The sequence below is a fragment of the Trichosurus vulpecula genome, chromosome 3 (assembly GCF_011100635.1).
Source record: "Trichosurus vulpecula isolate mTriVul1 chromosome 3, mTriVul1.pri, whole genome shotgun sequence".
Lineage (NCBI taxonomy): Eukaryota > Metazoa > Chordata > Mammalia > Diprotodontia > Phalangeridae > Trichosurus > Trichosurus vulpecula.
In genome coordinates this window covers 58,152,744-58,170,849 of record NC_050575.1, presented here as the reverse complement: position 1 = coordinate 58,170,849, position 18,106 = coordinate 58,152,744, and the positions used below count along the sequence as shown (strand labels likewise).

General features: G+C 41.9%; 1 protein-coding gene and 1 pseudogene across 5 annotated transcripts in view; one reads left to right on the top strand and one right to left on the bottom strand.

Moving 5' to 3' along the window:
* Positions 1 to 6,551: 6,551 nt before the first annotated feature.
* Positions 6,552 to 8,541, bottom strand: LOC118843184 (annotated as a pseudogene).
* Positions 6,588 to 18,106, top strand: part of CSNK1A1 (casein kinase 1 alpha 1) — a 55,874-nt gene continuing 44,355 nt past the window's right edge. For 2 of the 5 annotated variants that reach the window (XM_036750666.1, XM_036750665.1), the window contains exons 1-2: positions 9,243 to 9,878; positions 10,617 to 10,723. In XM_036750666.1, coding sequence (XP_036606561.1) covers positions 9,756 to 9,878; positions 10,617 to 10,723 — 230 coding nt within the window. In that variant the 5' untranslated portion in view covers positions 9,243 to 9,755. Of the gene's footprint in view, positions 9,879 to 10,616; positions 10,724 to 18,106 lie in introns of all 5 variants that reach the window. The other 3 variants (XM_036750667.1, XM_036750668.1, XM_036750664.1) reach the window with 3 other exon arrangements.

Below are 18,106 nucleotides of genomic sequence, written 5' to 3'. Positions count from 1 at the left end.
TTGGTAAATAATTTATATTGGAATTATTCTTTGAATGTTTTGTAGAATTCACTTGTATATCCATGTGGTCCTGGGGTTTTTCTTTATGGTTCATTTATGAGTGATTTAAATTCTTTTCCAAGACTAACAGGCTAGTTTGACCAAAATGGAGAGTTTTTGAAGGAGAGTAATGTGAAATAAGACCGAAAAGGTAGAAGCCAGTGCAAGGCTTTAAATACTGGGATATTGTCTTTTATCCTAGAGGCAATAGGAATTGTTGAAGATGTCTGATTGGGGGTTGAGGGGTTTTGAGGGTGGGTAGGAGGGACATGGTCAGATTTGTGTTCTGACAATATCATATAGGCACCTGTATTGAGGACGGATTAGAAAGGGCAGAGACTGGATGCCAGGATTCCAGTTAAGAGGGATATTGTTACAGTAAGGCTGAGAGGGCCTGAATTAGCCTTTTTTTTTGAGTGGAGACTGATGAGAGGGTTAGAAGGTAGAATATACAGGTCTTGGCAACTGGTTTGATATGAGGGGTAAGGAAGAGAAAAAGTCAAGGATAACTCCAAGGCAGTAAACTAGGTCATGGAAAGCCTCCCCGAGTTCCTGAATAAAATCTTTCCAGCATCTCAGCAAAGGGTTCTTGGTATGAGGGACAGATATCCAACTGATAGTTAGATTCTGATAATTGTGAAGATACAAAGGTCTTTTTGGCCAAAAGGTAATCTGTTTTAGATCAGAAAGTTAGGGAGCCTTCTGGAAAGTTTGCTGAGAACTTCTCAAGGGTATTGATTACTTTGATGGAGGTGATCCATTTGGGCCTGCTCCTGAAGCCATTTGTTTTACTCTCAAAGGGAGGTAAGGGTAACCTAGATCATAGTATTTTCACTGAGGTATCTGGAATTCTCTTTTGTGAGCTGAGTCAGTTGCTTTTGGCAAGCAGCACTCTGAGCATGCTGAGTGGCCACTCATGCTGCAGAGTAAGCATTGTTTCCACCAGAGGCTCTCTTCACATAGGGACAAATAGGGTGGGCTAAGGGGGATGCCAATGGAAACCTATAAGACCCAAGGTCAGGTATGATTGACCTGTAAGACTCTTTACCCTCTGGCTGATGAGGTGGTTGAAGGAAGCAGGAAGTAAAGGTTGCTGGTTGTGGTCAATGTCAGTGATATAAAGGTCAGAGACCAGAGCAAGTACATGTGTAGTGGAAAAAGCACTGGACTGGAAGGCAGAAAACCTGGTTCAAGTTTTGGTTCAAGCGTTGCTATGCTGTTTGCCTTAGGCAGGTTACTTTACTTCTTTGAGCTTCATTTCATTTGTTAAAAGAAGTGATTGAACCAGAAGATCTCCAAGGTCCCTAGAAGCAAGCCTAACAGTACCTGATTCTATGACAAGTTGGTGGGGGTCTGTCCCAGAGAAGACAGACAGCAGCCAGGCGTAAGGACTCAAGGGTGAATCATTCCTCAAGTGAAAATATAGATGTAGGCAGTTTCCAGGAAGTGGATTAATTGGGTATAAGGATAAGGTGGAGGAGGATGACAGAGTCACAACTGTCAGAACTGTCAATTTGAGTGACGCGTCTCCAGCTCCACAGCAGCCTCTATTTTTACCAGAGCATATGGTCACGCTCTCCCCTCCTTCTTGCTTAATGTTTACAGCTGTACTAGGAACCAGCTCTGATATACTGCACTGTCCTGGCTTTCCTCCTATCTCTCTGGCTCGATTGTGAGCTCCTTCTTTTCCACTTCTATTTCTTGCTCTTCTGCTTGTACATTCACTCGAGTAATTTGCTCAATCGCATATGATCTCAGCTTCTCCACTGAGGATTCCAATTCTCCATATATTCAATGGATTCTTAATGAGTACTGCTACATGCAAGGTACTCTAGGGGATAGAAAGATATGTAAGACAAAGTCATTGCCCTTGAGGAACTTCCAATGTAATAGGAACAATAAATGTAGACGAAGAACTATGATTGCAGGCAGTTTGTAATAATGTATCAGGATAATTAGTGATACAAGGCAGTATAGCTGCCAAATAAGTACTATACCTAATAAGTTATACAGGACCCTAGAGGGTAATACGTAAGGTTTTTTTTTTAACCTCTTCCCTCCCCTCCCCCCACTCAATTAAAAGTTGTGGAAGAGCCTGGGGGCATAGTTCTGGGAAATACTATACTCAGTTATTTTCACAGCTATGGGGTCTCAAACCTAACATATACATTTTTTGCAAAATGCTTCAAAAAAGTAATTTGCGCCAGGGTTTTCCCAATATTATTACAGTCTAGCATGGCCCTATCACAGCTGTGAGTCTAGGCCCAGAATTGAGTTGGAAGATTAAATTATGGAGTGAGTAGCTGCATAACACTTGGGAAGGTGTGCAGTGTTCTTAATGACTAGAAATTTTTCCTTAACAAGAATAAGCATTTATTAAACACCCGTTACATGTTAGGCACTATGCTAAGTGCTGGGGATATAAAGGCAAAAAACAGACCGTACTCTAAAGGACCTCACAGTCTAATGGTTGAGACAACATGCAAACAGCTATATGCAAAACAGGATATATACAGGATAAATTGTAAATAATTTCAGAGGAAAGGCACTAAAATTAAGGGAGACTAAGAGAAGTTTCTTGTAGAAAGTGAGATTTTATTAGAGATTTGAAGGAAGCCAGGGCAGTTAGGAGTCAGAGATGAGGAGGGACAGAATTCCAGGCATAGGGCAAGACCATGAAAATGCCTGAGTTGAGAGATGGAGTGTCTTGTTCAAGAAACCATGAAGAGGCCAGTGTCACTGGATCGAAGGGTATGTGGAAGGATGTGAAGTATAAGAAGACTAGAATGGTAGGAAATAACTAGGTTATAGCAGGCTTTAAAAGTCAAACAGTATTTTAAGTTCGACCCTGGAGGGAATAGGAAGTCACTGGAGTTTATTGTGTCAGGTGGGAGGTTGGGGGGTGGGGGTGACTCAGTCAGATTCCTGCTTTAGGAAGACCAGTTTGACAGCTGAGTGGTGGGTGGACCAGAGTGGGGAAGAGATTTGAGGCAAGGAGACCAACCAGCAGGTTATTATAACAGTCCAGGTGTGAGGTGGTAGGGGCCCGTACCAAGGTGGTAACAGTGTCAGAGGATGGAGCAGGGTACATATGAGAGATCTTGTGGAGGTAGAAATGATGGGAATTGACAACTATTTCTTTTTTTGTTTTAATTTATTTTGAACTTCAGTACAAAAAGACAAAAAAAAAACAACAACCCAAAACAAACACCATTTCCATGTGCACAATACAACATAAAAAGAAGATTCAAAATAAAACCATGAATTTCCATTTCACACTGTTTACTTTTTTTGAAAAACTATGTAATAAATACTACACATCATTTTCAAAGCTACCCTGCTTTTCTGTGTTTCCTTCTAAGTTTTCTTTTGTTCTCTGATGTGCACTTTTTATTTTTTTTCTCCCTTCTTCCTCCCTCCGCCCTAGAGAAGGCTACCATTAGACACAACTATACATGTATGTAAAACCACACTATGCATACTTCTATTTAAGAGTTCTTTCTCTGGAGGTGGATAGCATCATCCTTTATAGGTCCTTTGTAGTTGATTTGAGTATTTATAATACTCAAAATGACTTAGTTGTTCCAAGTTGTTATTAAAACAATTTTGCTGTTACTGTATACGATGTTCTCTTGGTTCAGCTCATTTCACTCTTCATTATTTCATGCAAGTCTTTCCATGTTTTTTTCTAAAATCAACCAGCTAGTCATTTCTGATCGCATCACAATCATATACCACAACTTGTTTAGCCATTCCCCAATTGACAGGGATCCCCTCAATTTCCAGTTCTTTGCCACTACAAAGAGAGCTGCAATACATATTTTAGAACATGTTAAGTTCTTTTCCTTTTTCTCTTATCTCTGGGAAACAGAACTAATAGTGGCATTGCTGGGTCAAAGGGTATACACAGTTTTATAATTCTTTGGGTAAAATTCCAGATTTTTTTCCAAAATGGTTAGATTGGTTCACAGTTCCACCAATAGTGAATTAGTGTTCTGACAACTTTTTCAATATGGAAGGTGAGAATGAGGAGTCAAAGATGACATTTAGGTTTCAAGCCTCAGTGGATGGTGATACCTTGGTTGGGAAGTTAGGAAGAGGGAAGGGCTGAGGGACATGCTGAACTTAAGTTACCTAAGGCACATCCAGTTGAAGATGCCTAGAAGTCAGTGGCAGATGTGAGACTGGGCCCCTGGAGCACCTCCCTCCATCTGATTGGAGAGCATAGAAGATGAACATTGAAGAACTTCTTCCATATCCTCCACTATTTAACTCAGATCCTTTCCCACCTCTCCCTCCCCCCCTCCCCACCTGTAACACCCAACCATTTTCATCTTTTTATGTAATGTCTCCCCCATTAGATTATGAGTAGCTGGAGGGCAGGGACTATCTTATGCCTTTCTTTGTATCCCAGTACCTGGCACATACCTTGATAAGAGCTTTACAAATATTATCTCATTTGGTTCTCATCACAACCTTGAGAGGTAGATGGCTTTATTGTCCTCATTTTACAACTGAGGAAACTGAGGCAGTGATATATGACTTGTCCAGGGTCCTACAGCTAGTAAGTATCTGAGGCTGGATTTGAATTTAGTTTTTCCTGACTCTGGACCCAGAGCTCTATCCACTGTGCCACCTAGCTGCCTAGCCTGCAGTAGATTACAAATGAACAACTGTACAATAGAAGCATGTATTATTGAAGAGATGAGTACTTGGAATAGGTGGGCCAGTAATATAGTGAGAGAGAGGGAAAATAGATAAAATATGTGATATGATGATACCTATGTAATGCTGAGAAATATGAAGGACCCCTGGCACACAGTGTATTCAGTTGTTCAGTCATCTCCCAACTGTGTCTGACTCTTCCTGACTTGCCCAGGGTCACACAGCTACTAAGTGTCCTCAGGCTAGATTTAACTTTTTGGTCTTTTTGATTCCAGGCCTGGCCCCCTACCAACTGCCACTAGCTGCCCACATAGTATGTACTTAATGTAGTAAATGCTGAGTGGACTTCCCAGGAGGACTTATGAGAGGATGTAAGTTATCACCTCCAACATGAAGACCTTCCTGGTCTCTCTCATTTTGGGAATGCTACTTTATACCCTCTTATATGAGGTTTTTCCTGATCTGCCCATTTGTTTACCTTCCCACCCTCCTATCTCCCCTTCCACTTTTAGGAACCATTGTCATTGCTACTGGTGTGCCAAATCTGCTCCCCTGAGCCTCTATGTACATCCAGGTAACTTCAAGCAAAAATTGTCCTTCCTGGTCACTAGTTCCCTTCAGGAATAATCTCCCCCATTAGACTATAATCCTTGAAGGCAAGGACTATCTTGTTTTTGTATTTGTATTCTCACCACTGAGCCCAGTGAGGTAGAGTGTATGCAAAGGTACAGAAGTTAGAAAGGGTAGAATGATCTGGGAATGAGGATTAGTCCATTTGGCTGAAATGTAGAATGTATGAAGGAGTGGAGAAGGCAGTAGTGATCAAGTGAAGGTTTCTGAGATAGAGTAGCACGGGTCAGGCCTGGGCATTAAGGGTACCTATCCTGGAAGATGGGATGGACTCAGGAGGGAGCCAGAATTTCAACCTGGTCTTCTGACACAAGTCCAGCTGTTTTTCAGTGCAACTAATATTTATATAAAAGTTTAAGGTTTGCAAAGCACTTTATAGCTCATTTAATATAATGTTGCCTTTTATTTAGGGATTATTTTGATGTGAAGAAGGAAGCAGAGGAAGGGGTGAGAGAACAGAGATGATATCATGGAGAGGATAACGCTTTTGGTTTGGGACATGATTTTTAGGGGAAGGTCGGTTATCTGGATGGATATTGAAGTATATATGTTAGTTCAGTAGAACTGAAGATGCAGTTAGGTGGGAGATCTTGATAGGACATATGAAACTGGATACATCTGTGTAGTAGAAAAGAACACGTGATTTAGAAGAACTAGGGTTTAAATCCTCAATCTATAAATTATGGGTTACTATGCTTAAGCCACAATCTTTCGGCCTGCTTTTTAAAGTAAACAATGGATGGAGCTTGTACTATTTACATTATGGGATTATTAGGAAAGCTCTTGATTCACTGTATGGCACTATATAAAGGTATAAGCTATTGAGGTGACAGTTAAAGTCATGAGAATGTGTCTACTCTGGAGAGAATATAAGGAAAGAAGGGTAGAAGAGTCACCATGGCATCTTAGAAAGGATGTTGAAGTCAAGAAGACCTAGGTTCAAATCTGCCTCTGGCATTGACAAGGTGTGTGACTTTGGACAAATCATTTAACCCCATGAAGCTTCAGTTGCTTCCCATGTAAAAAGAGGAAGTTGGATTAGACTGCTTTAAAGGTACCTTCTGGCTCTAATCTAAGATTTGGGATCCTTGGGGAGTACCTTGTTAGGATTTGGAAGAGCCATTAATGAGATACAAAGAACCAGGACACTTCCATGTTCTAGAAATTAAAGGGAGACTTTTTTTTTCTTAGTCCAATAAATTTATTTTTGAAAATGTACACAAAAATGTTGAACCATTTTATGCATCTTCCGCAGCTGGAGCATCTCCACCCTTGGTGTTCCTGGTATATATCACTTGTGCTCTGTGTTTGGAAACCAGCTTAATCAGACCCTTACTAAGCAGTTCCTGGAGGGCTGCTCAGGCTAGAGAACCCCGGATCTTCAGTCCCTCTGAGACTACTGCAGGAGTGATAAGTTTATAGTTGGGGACCTCCTTGCAGAGTTTGTTGTAGGTTGCTTTGTCAAACAGAACCAGATTGTTGAGCTTGTCTCGAACTTTACCCTTGGACCACTTCTTCTTCTCAGCTTTGCCCCCAGACTTGTTCACGGGATCTTTGTCCTTCTTGGCCGACTTGCCTGCATCTTTCTTCTTCTTATCATCCCTGGGCAGCATGATGAGGCTTCAGGAACTCCTGGTGCTGCCGCCTCCAAGCTAAGATGTCCAACAGAAAGGAAATGGGTGGTAAGGGTGATGGCTGAAACTTCGTCTCTAAAGGGAGACTTTCAAGATGAAGGTGAATAACGTAGCCTTGGGAAACTTTATTTTCTGAGGAAGGGACCATTATCATTAACAGGTTGGCATGGATGGATTTCTGCTCTACTTTGCTATTCATTGTAATATCTTGCATTTATATAACACCTTACAGCTTATTCAAGAGCACATTTTTCACAATAGTTCTGTTGGAAGTAGGATATTATTTATTTTAAAGATGAGAAATCTGAGGTTAAGTAATTTTTTCATACTTTGTGTGTGTTAGAGATTTAAACTAAGATGTGTGCTCTTTTTCATTGCTTGGTTAAGTACCATACAGTAGCGTGTTGGTACCTTGCTAGACTTTTTTTTTAAACACAAAAAATACCTCTGAAGCAGAACAGGTATCAAATTAAAATGTTTATTGGCTTTGTTATATCCTTATAACATCTTTGATTCTATCTCTTCAGAGCTACTTTGGAAGAAATGTATTGTGAAAATACACTTAGATTTGAACAGATTAAAATTCTAGTTCTGTCACTCTTCAGATCCTATAATAGCTAGCATTTACATAGTACTTTGCATAAAGTGCTTTATATCGAATTAACTCATGTAATTCTTAAAACCCTTCTGTGAGGTAGGTGCTATTAAAGATTAGGAAACAGAAATCACAAAGCTAATAAATGTGTGAGCCAGGATTCCTGAAGCCAAAGGCCAGTACTAGATCCACTGAGCCACTGTGTGAGCAGGGGACAATCTCTCTAAGACACTTGTTTCCTCAACTGTAAAAAGCGATTGTCTATCTCACAGATTTGTTGCAGGGAGATTGCTTTGTAAAATTCAAAGTGTCATATAAATGAGTTTTTATTTCAAGTAATGTTATGCGTTCTATCAATTCTTTGAATTTTCAGTTAGGCTTTCAAATTGCCTTTCCCTATCTTCCCATCACTCGGCCCATATGTTTTTTATCCTAAAGAGTTGTACCACTTCCCTAGCAGAATCATTTATTTTCTAAAATGTTTACATTTCTAAAAATTTTACATTTCTTTTGCTGTTAAGGGCAAGTAGGAAGATAAAACCCTTGTAACCCAGAACTACGCCTGGCTGTAACTTGATGTGGTGAGGCCACAAACACTGCAGAAAGGTCATTTTGGATAGTCAATAGGCCATTGATGTGGGAACAATGAACACAGCCAGGTTGTGAAGCAGAGAGCCAAGCAATGATCAAAGGGATAACCTTTGTAAAGCGCTTACAAAGCACTGTACAAAGCAAGGCATTGTTGGTATTATCAGGCTGGAGGCAAAACCTGGGCAGGAACAAAGGATTATAAAGAGAGTCAGAGAGAGGCTTGGGCTGGGCTTTACGGCCCCGAAGGTAGCTCCCTGGGAAAGGCCACTACAGTCTACACTTCATCAGCTAGTTTCTTTCCCGAACGTATTGGAGATCCACAAAAAGCCGCGTGGCTCCAGGGGCAGCTGTCACTGACTCACTGTTCGACCTTGGGAAAGTCAGTTGCTCTCTGAGGGCCTCAGTTTCCCCATTTGGAAAATGAGAGGGCTGGGGCTCAATGACGTAGGCCAAGGTCCTTTCCAGCTCGCAGGACTAACTCTATGATTCACCGCCTCCTCCTCGCAGCTCCCCACCCAGACCGAGCGCCCGGCGGACAGCTTTCTCCCCATCTCCGCCCCGAGTCGGCGTCGCTTTACCCCCGGGGTGGGGCGGGGCGGGGCTCTAGGGAGACCGCAGACCGAGGGGTCCCCACGGCCGGGCCAGGCCAGGCCAGGCCTGGGGTCCGAGATCCTCGCCAGCCTCACAAGGCGCTGTGGGCCTTCTACTAGTCGCTACTAAGGAAGCCTGTGTGGGCCATGCCCATCCTTTGGGGCTCGAGCCTAGGAAAAGCAGGCTGCCGAGAAAGGGAAGCAGGGAGGCCGGTCCGGGCCCGTTGATGATTAACGCCACAAACCCTCCCTGGCGGCGGCGGTGGTAGCCGCTGCAGCAACTACAACTCCCTAGGCCGGGGGCAAACGCCCAAGCACTAGCCGAGGACGCAGCGCGCATGCGCCCTCAGCTTTCTCCGGCCCCTCCCCTCTGCCTGAGTAACGCCCATGCGCAAAACCCTCTGGCGACGGGCTGACGCTACCAGCGTGAGACGAAGCTCACACCAATCTAGTTCCTTCCTCTCATCACCCACGGTGTCTCGCGCCTGACGATCCCTTTCCCAGGGTCCTTTGCGCCGTGAAGAAGCGGCTTCTGTGGGCTGGGGGCATTTTGTGTCGGCTGTATCCAAAGGAACAAGATGGCGGCCTTGGCCGAGTGACCGTGGTCCTAGCGGGCGGGACCCGGCGGCGGCGCTGGCAGAAGGTGGGCTACGCCCACTTACTGCGCCTTTTTCTGATCAGGACGTCGCCCTGAACCCGCAGGGGACCTTCTAACGGGGGGTGGGGGGACACCCAGGAGAAGCTGCCCGGCCTGGAACCACGACCCTCCCGGGAGCCTGAGGAGGGAGAAGCCGGAGTTCCGCGCAGCGGCGGCAGCAGCGACAAGGCTCCCTAGGGACGCCTCAGCGTCGTCTTAATCCGGGGAAGCAACCTCTTTTCTTTACTTATTGGGGAAAAAAATTTATTGAGTGCCACCATCTTCGGTCCCTGGAAACTTGCGCCTGGTGGGTGAGACCCGCCTGGTCCCCGTCCCTTTCCCCTAGGTCTCCGTCTCTTCACCGCGCTGCCAGGATGGCGAGCAGCAGCGGCTCCAAGGCCGAATTTATCGTCGGAGGGAAATATAAACTTGTGCGGAAGATCGGGTCCGGCTCCTTTGGGGACATCTATCTGGCCATTAATATCACCAACGGAGAGGTAACCAACTGAGGCTAGCGGCGGGGGTCGGCCGCCTTCGGCCCGGGGCGGGGCGGGGGGGGGGGGGGAACGGGGACGCTTCTCTACAGAACAATCCCTGCCTTTTTTCCCAGCTACGTGGGCGCCTCTTCCGAGTCCCTCGGGAGGAGGCTAGGCCCGGGCTAAGTTTTCGCTTTGCCTTGTGAACCTTTCCGTAAAAGGGTTAAAAAAAAAAAGAAAAAGAAGAAACGCTTGCGTTGGAGCTGGGGGACAACTACGACGGTTAAGTTGCCCAGCCTTTTAAAATCTCTTCAACCTTTTAAAAAATACGCACCGAAAAAAAATTACACATTAATGTATAACCCAGGGTTTTTGGCTTCAAGGTAGTCATTCTCCGGAAACTTTCCCCCTTCTCCCTCTTTTCTGAATGGGGTCGCTTTCGGGCTCCCCTCCCCCCATTAGGTCATTTTATTATGTAGGCTCCAGTGCGTTCAGGCGAAAACATTTTCCGTGTTTGCCTCCTTGTTGTTATTATTTTATCATGCATCCGAGGACGATTTTGTTAGCTGCCTGAGGAGGCTCTATTGAGGCCAGTTGCCTCGTTTTACGGATGCAAGAAAAGATGTTTTTTTCCCCAAATCCCCCATCTCCCTCGATAGTTCTAATCGGAAGTTACCGCGTTGTCCCTCTGAGGCCCTGACCGCCCCCTCCCCGACTTGCACCGTTGGGGTGTTGATGCCGACCCCTCTCTTCCCACAGGAAGTGGCGGTGAAGCTAGAGTCCCAGAAGGCCAGGCATCCCCAGCTGCTGTACGAGAGCAAGCTCTATAAGATCCTCCAAGGTGGGGTCGGCATTCCCCACATACGGTAAGAACCGGGACTCGGATGAGCCGCCGAGGGGAAGGTGTGGGCAAGTGGGCAGGCGGATCTAACGGGAACACCCGAACCGGGCTCCTTTCAGGGACCCTCTGAGTCATAGCCTCTAAGCGTCTCTGTGTCTGCGCACTCCGGTTACATACTGTGAGGAGTTTCCTTTGATTCCCCATTCGGCCCCGTGAGAAAACAACGTTCGGTGTGTGAATTTAAGGCTCCCTGCGCTCCTTCGGCTTCTGACAGCCTTCCTGAGGCGTTTTTGGTGCTGTTTATAAGGAGCAATGGCTTTGATTCCTGTTTTTGTGAGCTGTGCCCTCTTTTCTTAGAACCTTGGCCTGCGCGGTGAATGGGAAGGTTCAGGGACCAGGCTCATCCGGTCAGGGTTGCTATTGGATCTGGATTGGGAAATGGCTGCTCTTTTGTTGTGTTTTTGTTCCAACATGTCTTCCTCCTCCGCTTAGAAAATGGCGGATCTACGTGACTCACCCCCACTTTCCTGCCCTTTTCTCTTACTGGGTTAACAAGTTTACCTCCTTCATCTCTTTGAAGTGGATGGTACCTGTGAAAGGAGGAGGACAGAGCCTTGGAGGCCCAGGGGTGACAGAAGGTAGTCTCTGAACTAGATGCGGTGTGAAATTGTCACGTTGGACCATGGCTGCTATGGCCACATTGAATTAATAGTTTTCATTTCATCAGTTAACTGGAAAATGTCTGTTAGGGTTGGAAAGATTATCGTTTTTCTCTCTGATGAAATGCAAATTGGACATCTGCAGCTGAGTTTACTTCCATTTCCTGAAGAGAAAAACGTAATCATCATTCTACACCTTGATAAATTAACCTGTTGAATTATCTTTATGGTAAAACTACAAGTCAGGGAAAATTAAGGTCAGCTCCAGATGGGAATGCTTGTAAAACAGATGTGATTATTAGTCATTTGTTAAACTTGATGGATTTTACAAAATTTGGATTTGGAGTTCATCAGATGATCCTTTTGACCATGATCCAAAGAATGAAATGACAACTGTCACATGCAGGTTTTGTTAGTCATGATTGAGAGTCCCTAGATTTCTCACCCAAAATATGTTGCAGAATTTCCACATTGGGCACAAAATTAAAACACTCTTGGTTTGCTTTTTGCTTTCCTTTGTCAATTGATTTAAAACTTAAAACTTCTCTCTACCTCTTGCCTCTCCTCCCCTAAAAACAACCCCAAAACATCAAAACTCTGTGCTCTCATATTTTTCTTGTTTCCCTCAAGGATGAGAAATGGCAAAACATTTTTCAAACAATTGTTGAAGTTCTCCAGGGGATGCCCCCAGTATTAAGGGGACCTTCTTTATTTTCTCCTGAAGTCGACCCGGTATTGTGGGGTATTGGACAAGCATTGGACCTGGAATTACATTTTAGTTCATTACCTAGCTTTGCTTTTCTCAGATGATGAGATTCTTGAAATTGGATGTATTATCCTAGATCGGTTTTATCTTAATGAATTGAATTTTGGGGATATGACATTGTTTCAGAGAGGCCTAGGATGAAGGAAATAGGACAATACTATCTGTCCTATCTGTTTTATCTTAATATAAGTTTCAGAGGTTATGGGCTAATAGCTAACTGATTTAAATATCTGTAAATGGTTTATTTCGTGATTTCAAGATTAATAATCTCAAGTTAAAATACACTTGTAAAGTTCATGGGATCATAGATTTCGAGTCAAGTTCCTTCATTTTACTGAGGTTAGCAGTATGTGGTTGTTACTTGCCAAAGTTCACACATTGTAATGTTAGTAGATCTGGATTCAAACTCAGGCCTTCCAACAGACTAAATGCTTTGCTCTTTTTACAGTGCTATGCTGCTTCAACTGAACTTTTGGTGTCAGTTTTAAAAAACATTTAAGTGGTCTGTTAGTGGTATACAGACTTTGAGCCATCTATGGTCCTTGCCATCTAGTTTCTGTTAAGGTACTAAACTAGTAATTGAGTAAGGTGGAGTCATGGCAGTTAAGTTGGGTGGGGCTTGGGGAAATTACCTCCTGGGATTCTTAGGTAAGGAAAGCTTTATGGTTTTTAGGAACTGTTTAGGAGGGAGAAATATTTCTGGCTCCAAGAGATAGACAGTCCTGAGACTATAACAGATAGGAATCCAAGAGAAGAAGAAATGGGGCTTAGTAAAACAAAATCGTAGTGTAATGGTTATGAAATAAAAATATTTGCGGTTCAGTGGAAGGTTTTACAAGAAAGGTTGGTCTTAATCTTGATGTATTGTGTTGGAACACCTTTTCCTTTCTGTGGTTCTGAGATACTTTGTTTTTTACAACTGCCCAGGTTGTGCCCAATTTAAAAAGATAGTGAATTCCAAATTTTTGAAAGGTTTAACACTTCGTTTTATTAGTGTTTTATGCTGTCCCCTCCCTCAAAAGCACAAAAGTCATGAGTGTTGTGTATTTTATAAATTAATTTAACTTTAAAAATTTCTAGCATCCCTTAGGAGACAATTTGAGCTGGCCTTGAGTGACCTAAACATTGGCTGTAAGTCACTGACCTACATTACACTCTGCTCTGTTAGAGTCATTATTGTGTAATTTGAGGGAACCGTTTATAGAATCAAAAACATACTTCCATTTTAGAGAGCAGAAGCAAGATGCTATCTCTTGAGATTTTGGGGGCACTAACAATCTGTAGGCTTCCTCACTTGAAATTTGGTATTGATCAAGTATTGATCTGGCACTGTCAAGCTTTCAAATTTGGGGGAAGGGAAGCTGTAATAAAATTAAGACTGAAAGTTCCTTTATCTATAATGTTCTGTTTCTACTTACAGTCCTATAGGAACAAAATCTAATAATCCATCTGTAGTTAGATGAATCTCAAACTGGCTAGAGGGAAATTGAAATGTTTAATGATGTCTTCAATGGAAATTAATAGAAGGTATCTAGGTTAGTGCAGTGAAAAGAGCACTGGACCTGGGGTCAGGAAGATTTAAAGCTCAAATATGTCATATTACCTAGTATGAGGCAGGGTGAGTCACTTAACCTTCCTTAGCTTCAGTTTCCTCATCTGTAAAATGGGGATAATGACAGCACCCATCTCCCTGGATTGTTGTGAGGATGAAATGAGATGTTTGTAAAGTGCTTTGGAAACCTTAAAACACCATGTAAATGATAACTATCATTATTTTTATTAGCTGCTATTAACAGATTGAATTTTGAGGATATGACATTATTTGAGAGGCCAACGATGAAGGAAGTAGTACAATACTGTAGTCCTAGCTGTTTTATCTTAATCTACGTTTCAGAGGTTATGACCTAATAGCTAACTGATTTAAATGTCTGTAAAGTACTTGTTACTCTTTGATGAAACCTGATATGAGGAATAATTCATTTTTTAAAAAATTTCAAATTCCTTTTGCACTCCAGATACATAATTTAGAAACCTTTTGTGAGAATTTAGAAGTCTAAAGTACTTTGAGAATTTTGAATTCAAAGTCTTCCCCTTGAAAGTTTAAACCAATTTTTGTTAAAATGTTATATTCTGTGACAGAAAAATTGTCAATCTAACGAGTAGATAATTCCATAATCCCCCTTACACTTGCATGGTGACACTCATTATGGTGGTCCCTGTTAACAGGAAATCACATAGAGAACTAGATGCCTTATGGTGAATTTCCACTTGTGGATTAGAATGGAATGATTTAATTATAAAAATAAAGAATTTTAGGGCTGGAAAGGAGATAATGTAGTCAAATCCTTTAGAGATGTAAAAAATCCTGGGTCCCGGAAGGACTGATTAGTGAGCCAGTGACTATAGAGACCCCCAGATCACTCACTTTGTTCCCACTACCACTTGCTATCAGTCAAATTATGAATGGCCAAGATGGAATAATTTCTGCTTTTAAACCCTGCTTTTGCATTTCATTCTTAAACTCTTATTTGGTGTATAGGCTAAAGCTTTGGCCTACCTCATTTTATGAGGGTTGAGAATGGGAAGTTAAGTTCAAATAGGATTGGATTTGTTTAATTTGGGGTCTAAATTGAAAGGAAGTATTGTGAGCCATTGTAAAGTGAATGGAAGAGCCTCCTTATACTAAATGGCTTTTTTTGCTTCTTTGTGTAGAGGTGACCCTGGATTGTTGATTGCTGTGCCTTTGGAGCATGAGCTCTGGTAAACTGGATGAAGAAGTTTCCAGTGTGGCTTGGTGATGGACTATGTATGTCTCTCTGAGGACCAGCTTAGCTAGGTTTAGAGTAGTTAGTTCTCTTCCATCTCGGCTTAAGGAGGAATTTTTTGGCCACAGCAGTTACTAAAGACCACGTACTAAATTGTAGTGTGGTTATAATCTATATTGATGGGAGGTAGTAACCATGCTGATGAAATCTTGGGTCATTTCAGTATAGATTAATTGTACAATATGATTTATGTGTAAGTTTTCATTTTCTCTCAAAGTTTTAGTATGAATTTGGACATTGAGTTATGGAAGAATGATTTGACTTCTGAATAGGAAACTTAGAAGGGGAGGCAAGTCCACCCTTAGTGGAAAGAGCATTAGGTTTTGAGTTGGAGGACCTGGATTCTGGTTTTGGCTCTGCTACTTAGTTGCTTATGTGACTGTATGCAACTACTTAACCCTCTAGGCCATACTTATACTAATCTGTAAAATGAAGGGTTGCAGCTCAAACCAATGCTCTATGTGTATGAACTATATGAACTAATTCATGAACTAAATAATTAGTAAGATTGTAAAAGGTTCTGAGACCAAAATGTTTGAGAACTGTTAGGACTAGAATCAGGGTTGGGCAACCTGGGGCCTCAAGGCCACATGTTGGCCTTGAGGCTGCAGGTTCCTCACCCCTGGACAGGTGATCCTTAAGCCCCCTTTTGCAGTTCTTTGAAAAAAAAAATTATTGATCCTCAAATCAGGTTATGTGAAAGGTTGTGCATCATTGGGCTTTAATGGCTCGAAATTTGAACTTTCCTCTTCTACAGACTCTAATCACCTTTGACCTATACTATTCTTTATAACCTCCTACTTGGTTTCCCCTACTATAATCATTTCCCTCTCCAAATCCCTACAGCTGCCAAATTGATGTTTCTAAGGCATAGCTCCCTCAGATAAAAACCTTATGCCCTCTAGGATAAAACACAAAGACCTCAGCCTGACATTTAAAGCTTTCGACATACTTTTCTAGTCTTATTTAATATAACTTTCTATCATGTACTCCCCATTCCATTCTAACTGGCATATACATTTTATGTCTTGTGTCTGGAATTCTCTCATTCCTTAGAGAATCCTGAACTCAACCTTCAAAGACTATTTTGCATGCTACTGCTTACACACTTCCTGAGTCATCTCCAGGCCTCATCACTTATATTAGCACTTTACTGTGTTGGTTACTTTATATTTATTGTGTCCATACTATATTTCCCTCAGTAGAATGTAGGTTCCTTGAGGGCAGAGACTAGTTTCTGTATCCATAGCTTTTTCCACATAGTGACTGAAAATGATATGTGCTTTATGAAGACTTTATTTGAAGCTTGTACAATATTACTAAGTGATTACCTAAATAAAGGTGATACAGGTTATTTCAAAACTTATTGCAGTTTTAAGCTTTAAAAATTTATGCTTTTAAAAATTTTTTGAAAATCTTAATTATTTAAATTTCTTTCATATTTATGTGAATTTTGAATAAAATTTTTTAAAATACTATTTTTTTAAAGTTTTGGGTTACACATCTCTACTTCCCTCTTGCTCCTCCCCTACCCAGTAAGACAAGCAATATATCAGTTACACATGTGAAATCATTAAAACATATTTTTATATTAGCTATATCTTGTTTTATAAAAATGAAAAAGTGAGAAAAGTATACTTCAATTTGCATTCACAGTTCATCAGTTCTTTCTCTGGAGATGGATGGCATTGTTAGAATTTTCTTGGATTATTGTGTTGATCAGAGAGTAACTGAGTCTTTCACAGTTAATCATCATTGCAATATTGCTGTTATTGTGTACAATGATCTGGTTCTGCTCATTTCACTCTGTATCAGTTCATATAGGTCTTCCCATGTTTTTCTGAAACCTTCCCTGTCATCATTTTTTAATAGCACATTAGTACTACTCATAATCATATGCCACAACTTGTTCAGCTATTCCCTAATTGATGGGCATTCCCTCATTTTTTAATTCTTTGCCACCACAAAAAGAGCTGCTATAGATATTTTTGTACATAAGGGGCCTTTTCCTTTTCCCTTTTTTAAAAAAAATTTCTTTGGGACACAGACCCAGAAGTGGTATTGCTAGATCAAAGGTTATTCACACAGTTTTATAGCTCTTTGGGAATAGTTTTCAGCTGATTTTGTTTTTTGAGGTGTTATTTTCTTCAGTATTTTTTGGTACCTCTTTTACCAAGCTGTTAATTCTGTTTTCATAATTTTCTTGTATGACTCATTTCCCAAATTTTCTGCCACCACTTTTAGCTCTTTATTTTACTTTTCAAAAAATTCTCATTGGGCTTGGGTCCAACTAGCATATTTGAGGCTTTGCTTGTAGCTGTTTTCATATTGTTGTCATCTGAGTTTTTGGCTCGGTGTTCCCTGCAATGTAGTAGCTTTTTATGATCATGTTCTTTTTTTTTTTTTGTTTACTCATTTTTCTAGCCTGTATTTTGACTTTGAACTTATGTTGGCCTCTGCTCTCCTGGGGTGAGGAGGCAGTGTCCCAGGCTTCGAGCTTTTTTATGCTGCAGTTTTGCATTGCCGTTTTGGGGGCCTGCGAGTTTTCAGTGCTTACAAGGTGGTGTGGTCACTGCTTTCCTTATTTGTGCTTTGTACTTAATTGAGGGAGGGAGGGCCCTTTCTCCCCTGCATCCAAAAGTTCTAGAGCTCCTTTGGCCTCTGGAACTGACCAGAGCCCCTGATTTTTTGTGACTGACCATAAGCATTCCTCTCCAGCTGTGAATTGTGATCCAGAACCGAGGATGGTAAATAGAGTTGGTATCTGCTCACAGTGCCAGCAGTGGGTCAGGTGTCATCTCTTCCTCATCAGTTGACAGACTCCTTTGCCATCTTTGGGCCGAGAGCTTCTAAAGCTGCTGCTGCTTGTTGCAGTTACCTCCAGAGCCTGTACCAGCTGCATTGAATGTGCTATTGGCTAGTGCCCATTCCAGTGTCCCAGACCTTCTGCTGTCTTACTTAGTCTGGTGAAATGTCTTATCCTGACCTTTTGTTGGTTCTGCTGCTCCAAAATTCAATTTGAGGCTTTATTGTAAAGTTGTTAGGAGAAGAATGTTACCCTGGCTCCCCTACCCCCCAGTCAACCTTAATAAAGTTTTAATTCAGTTTTCTATATGATGCTTTCTTAGATGCATCAGTAGAGGGGATCCTCTTGCTTG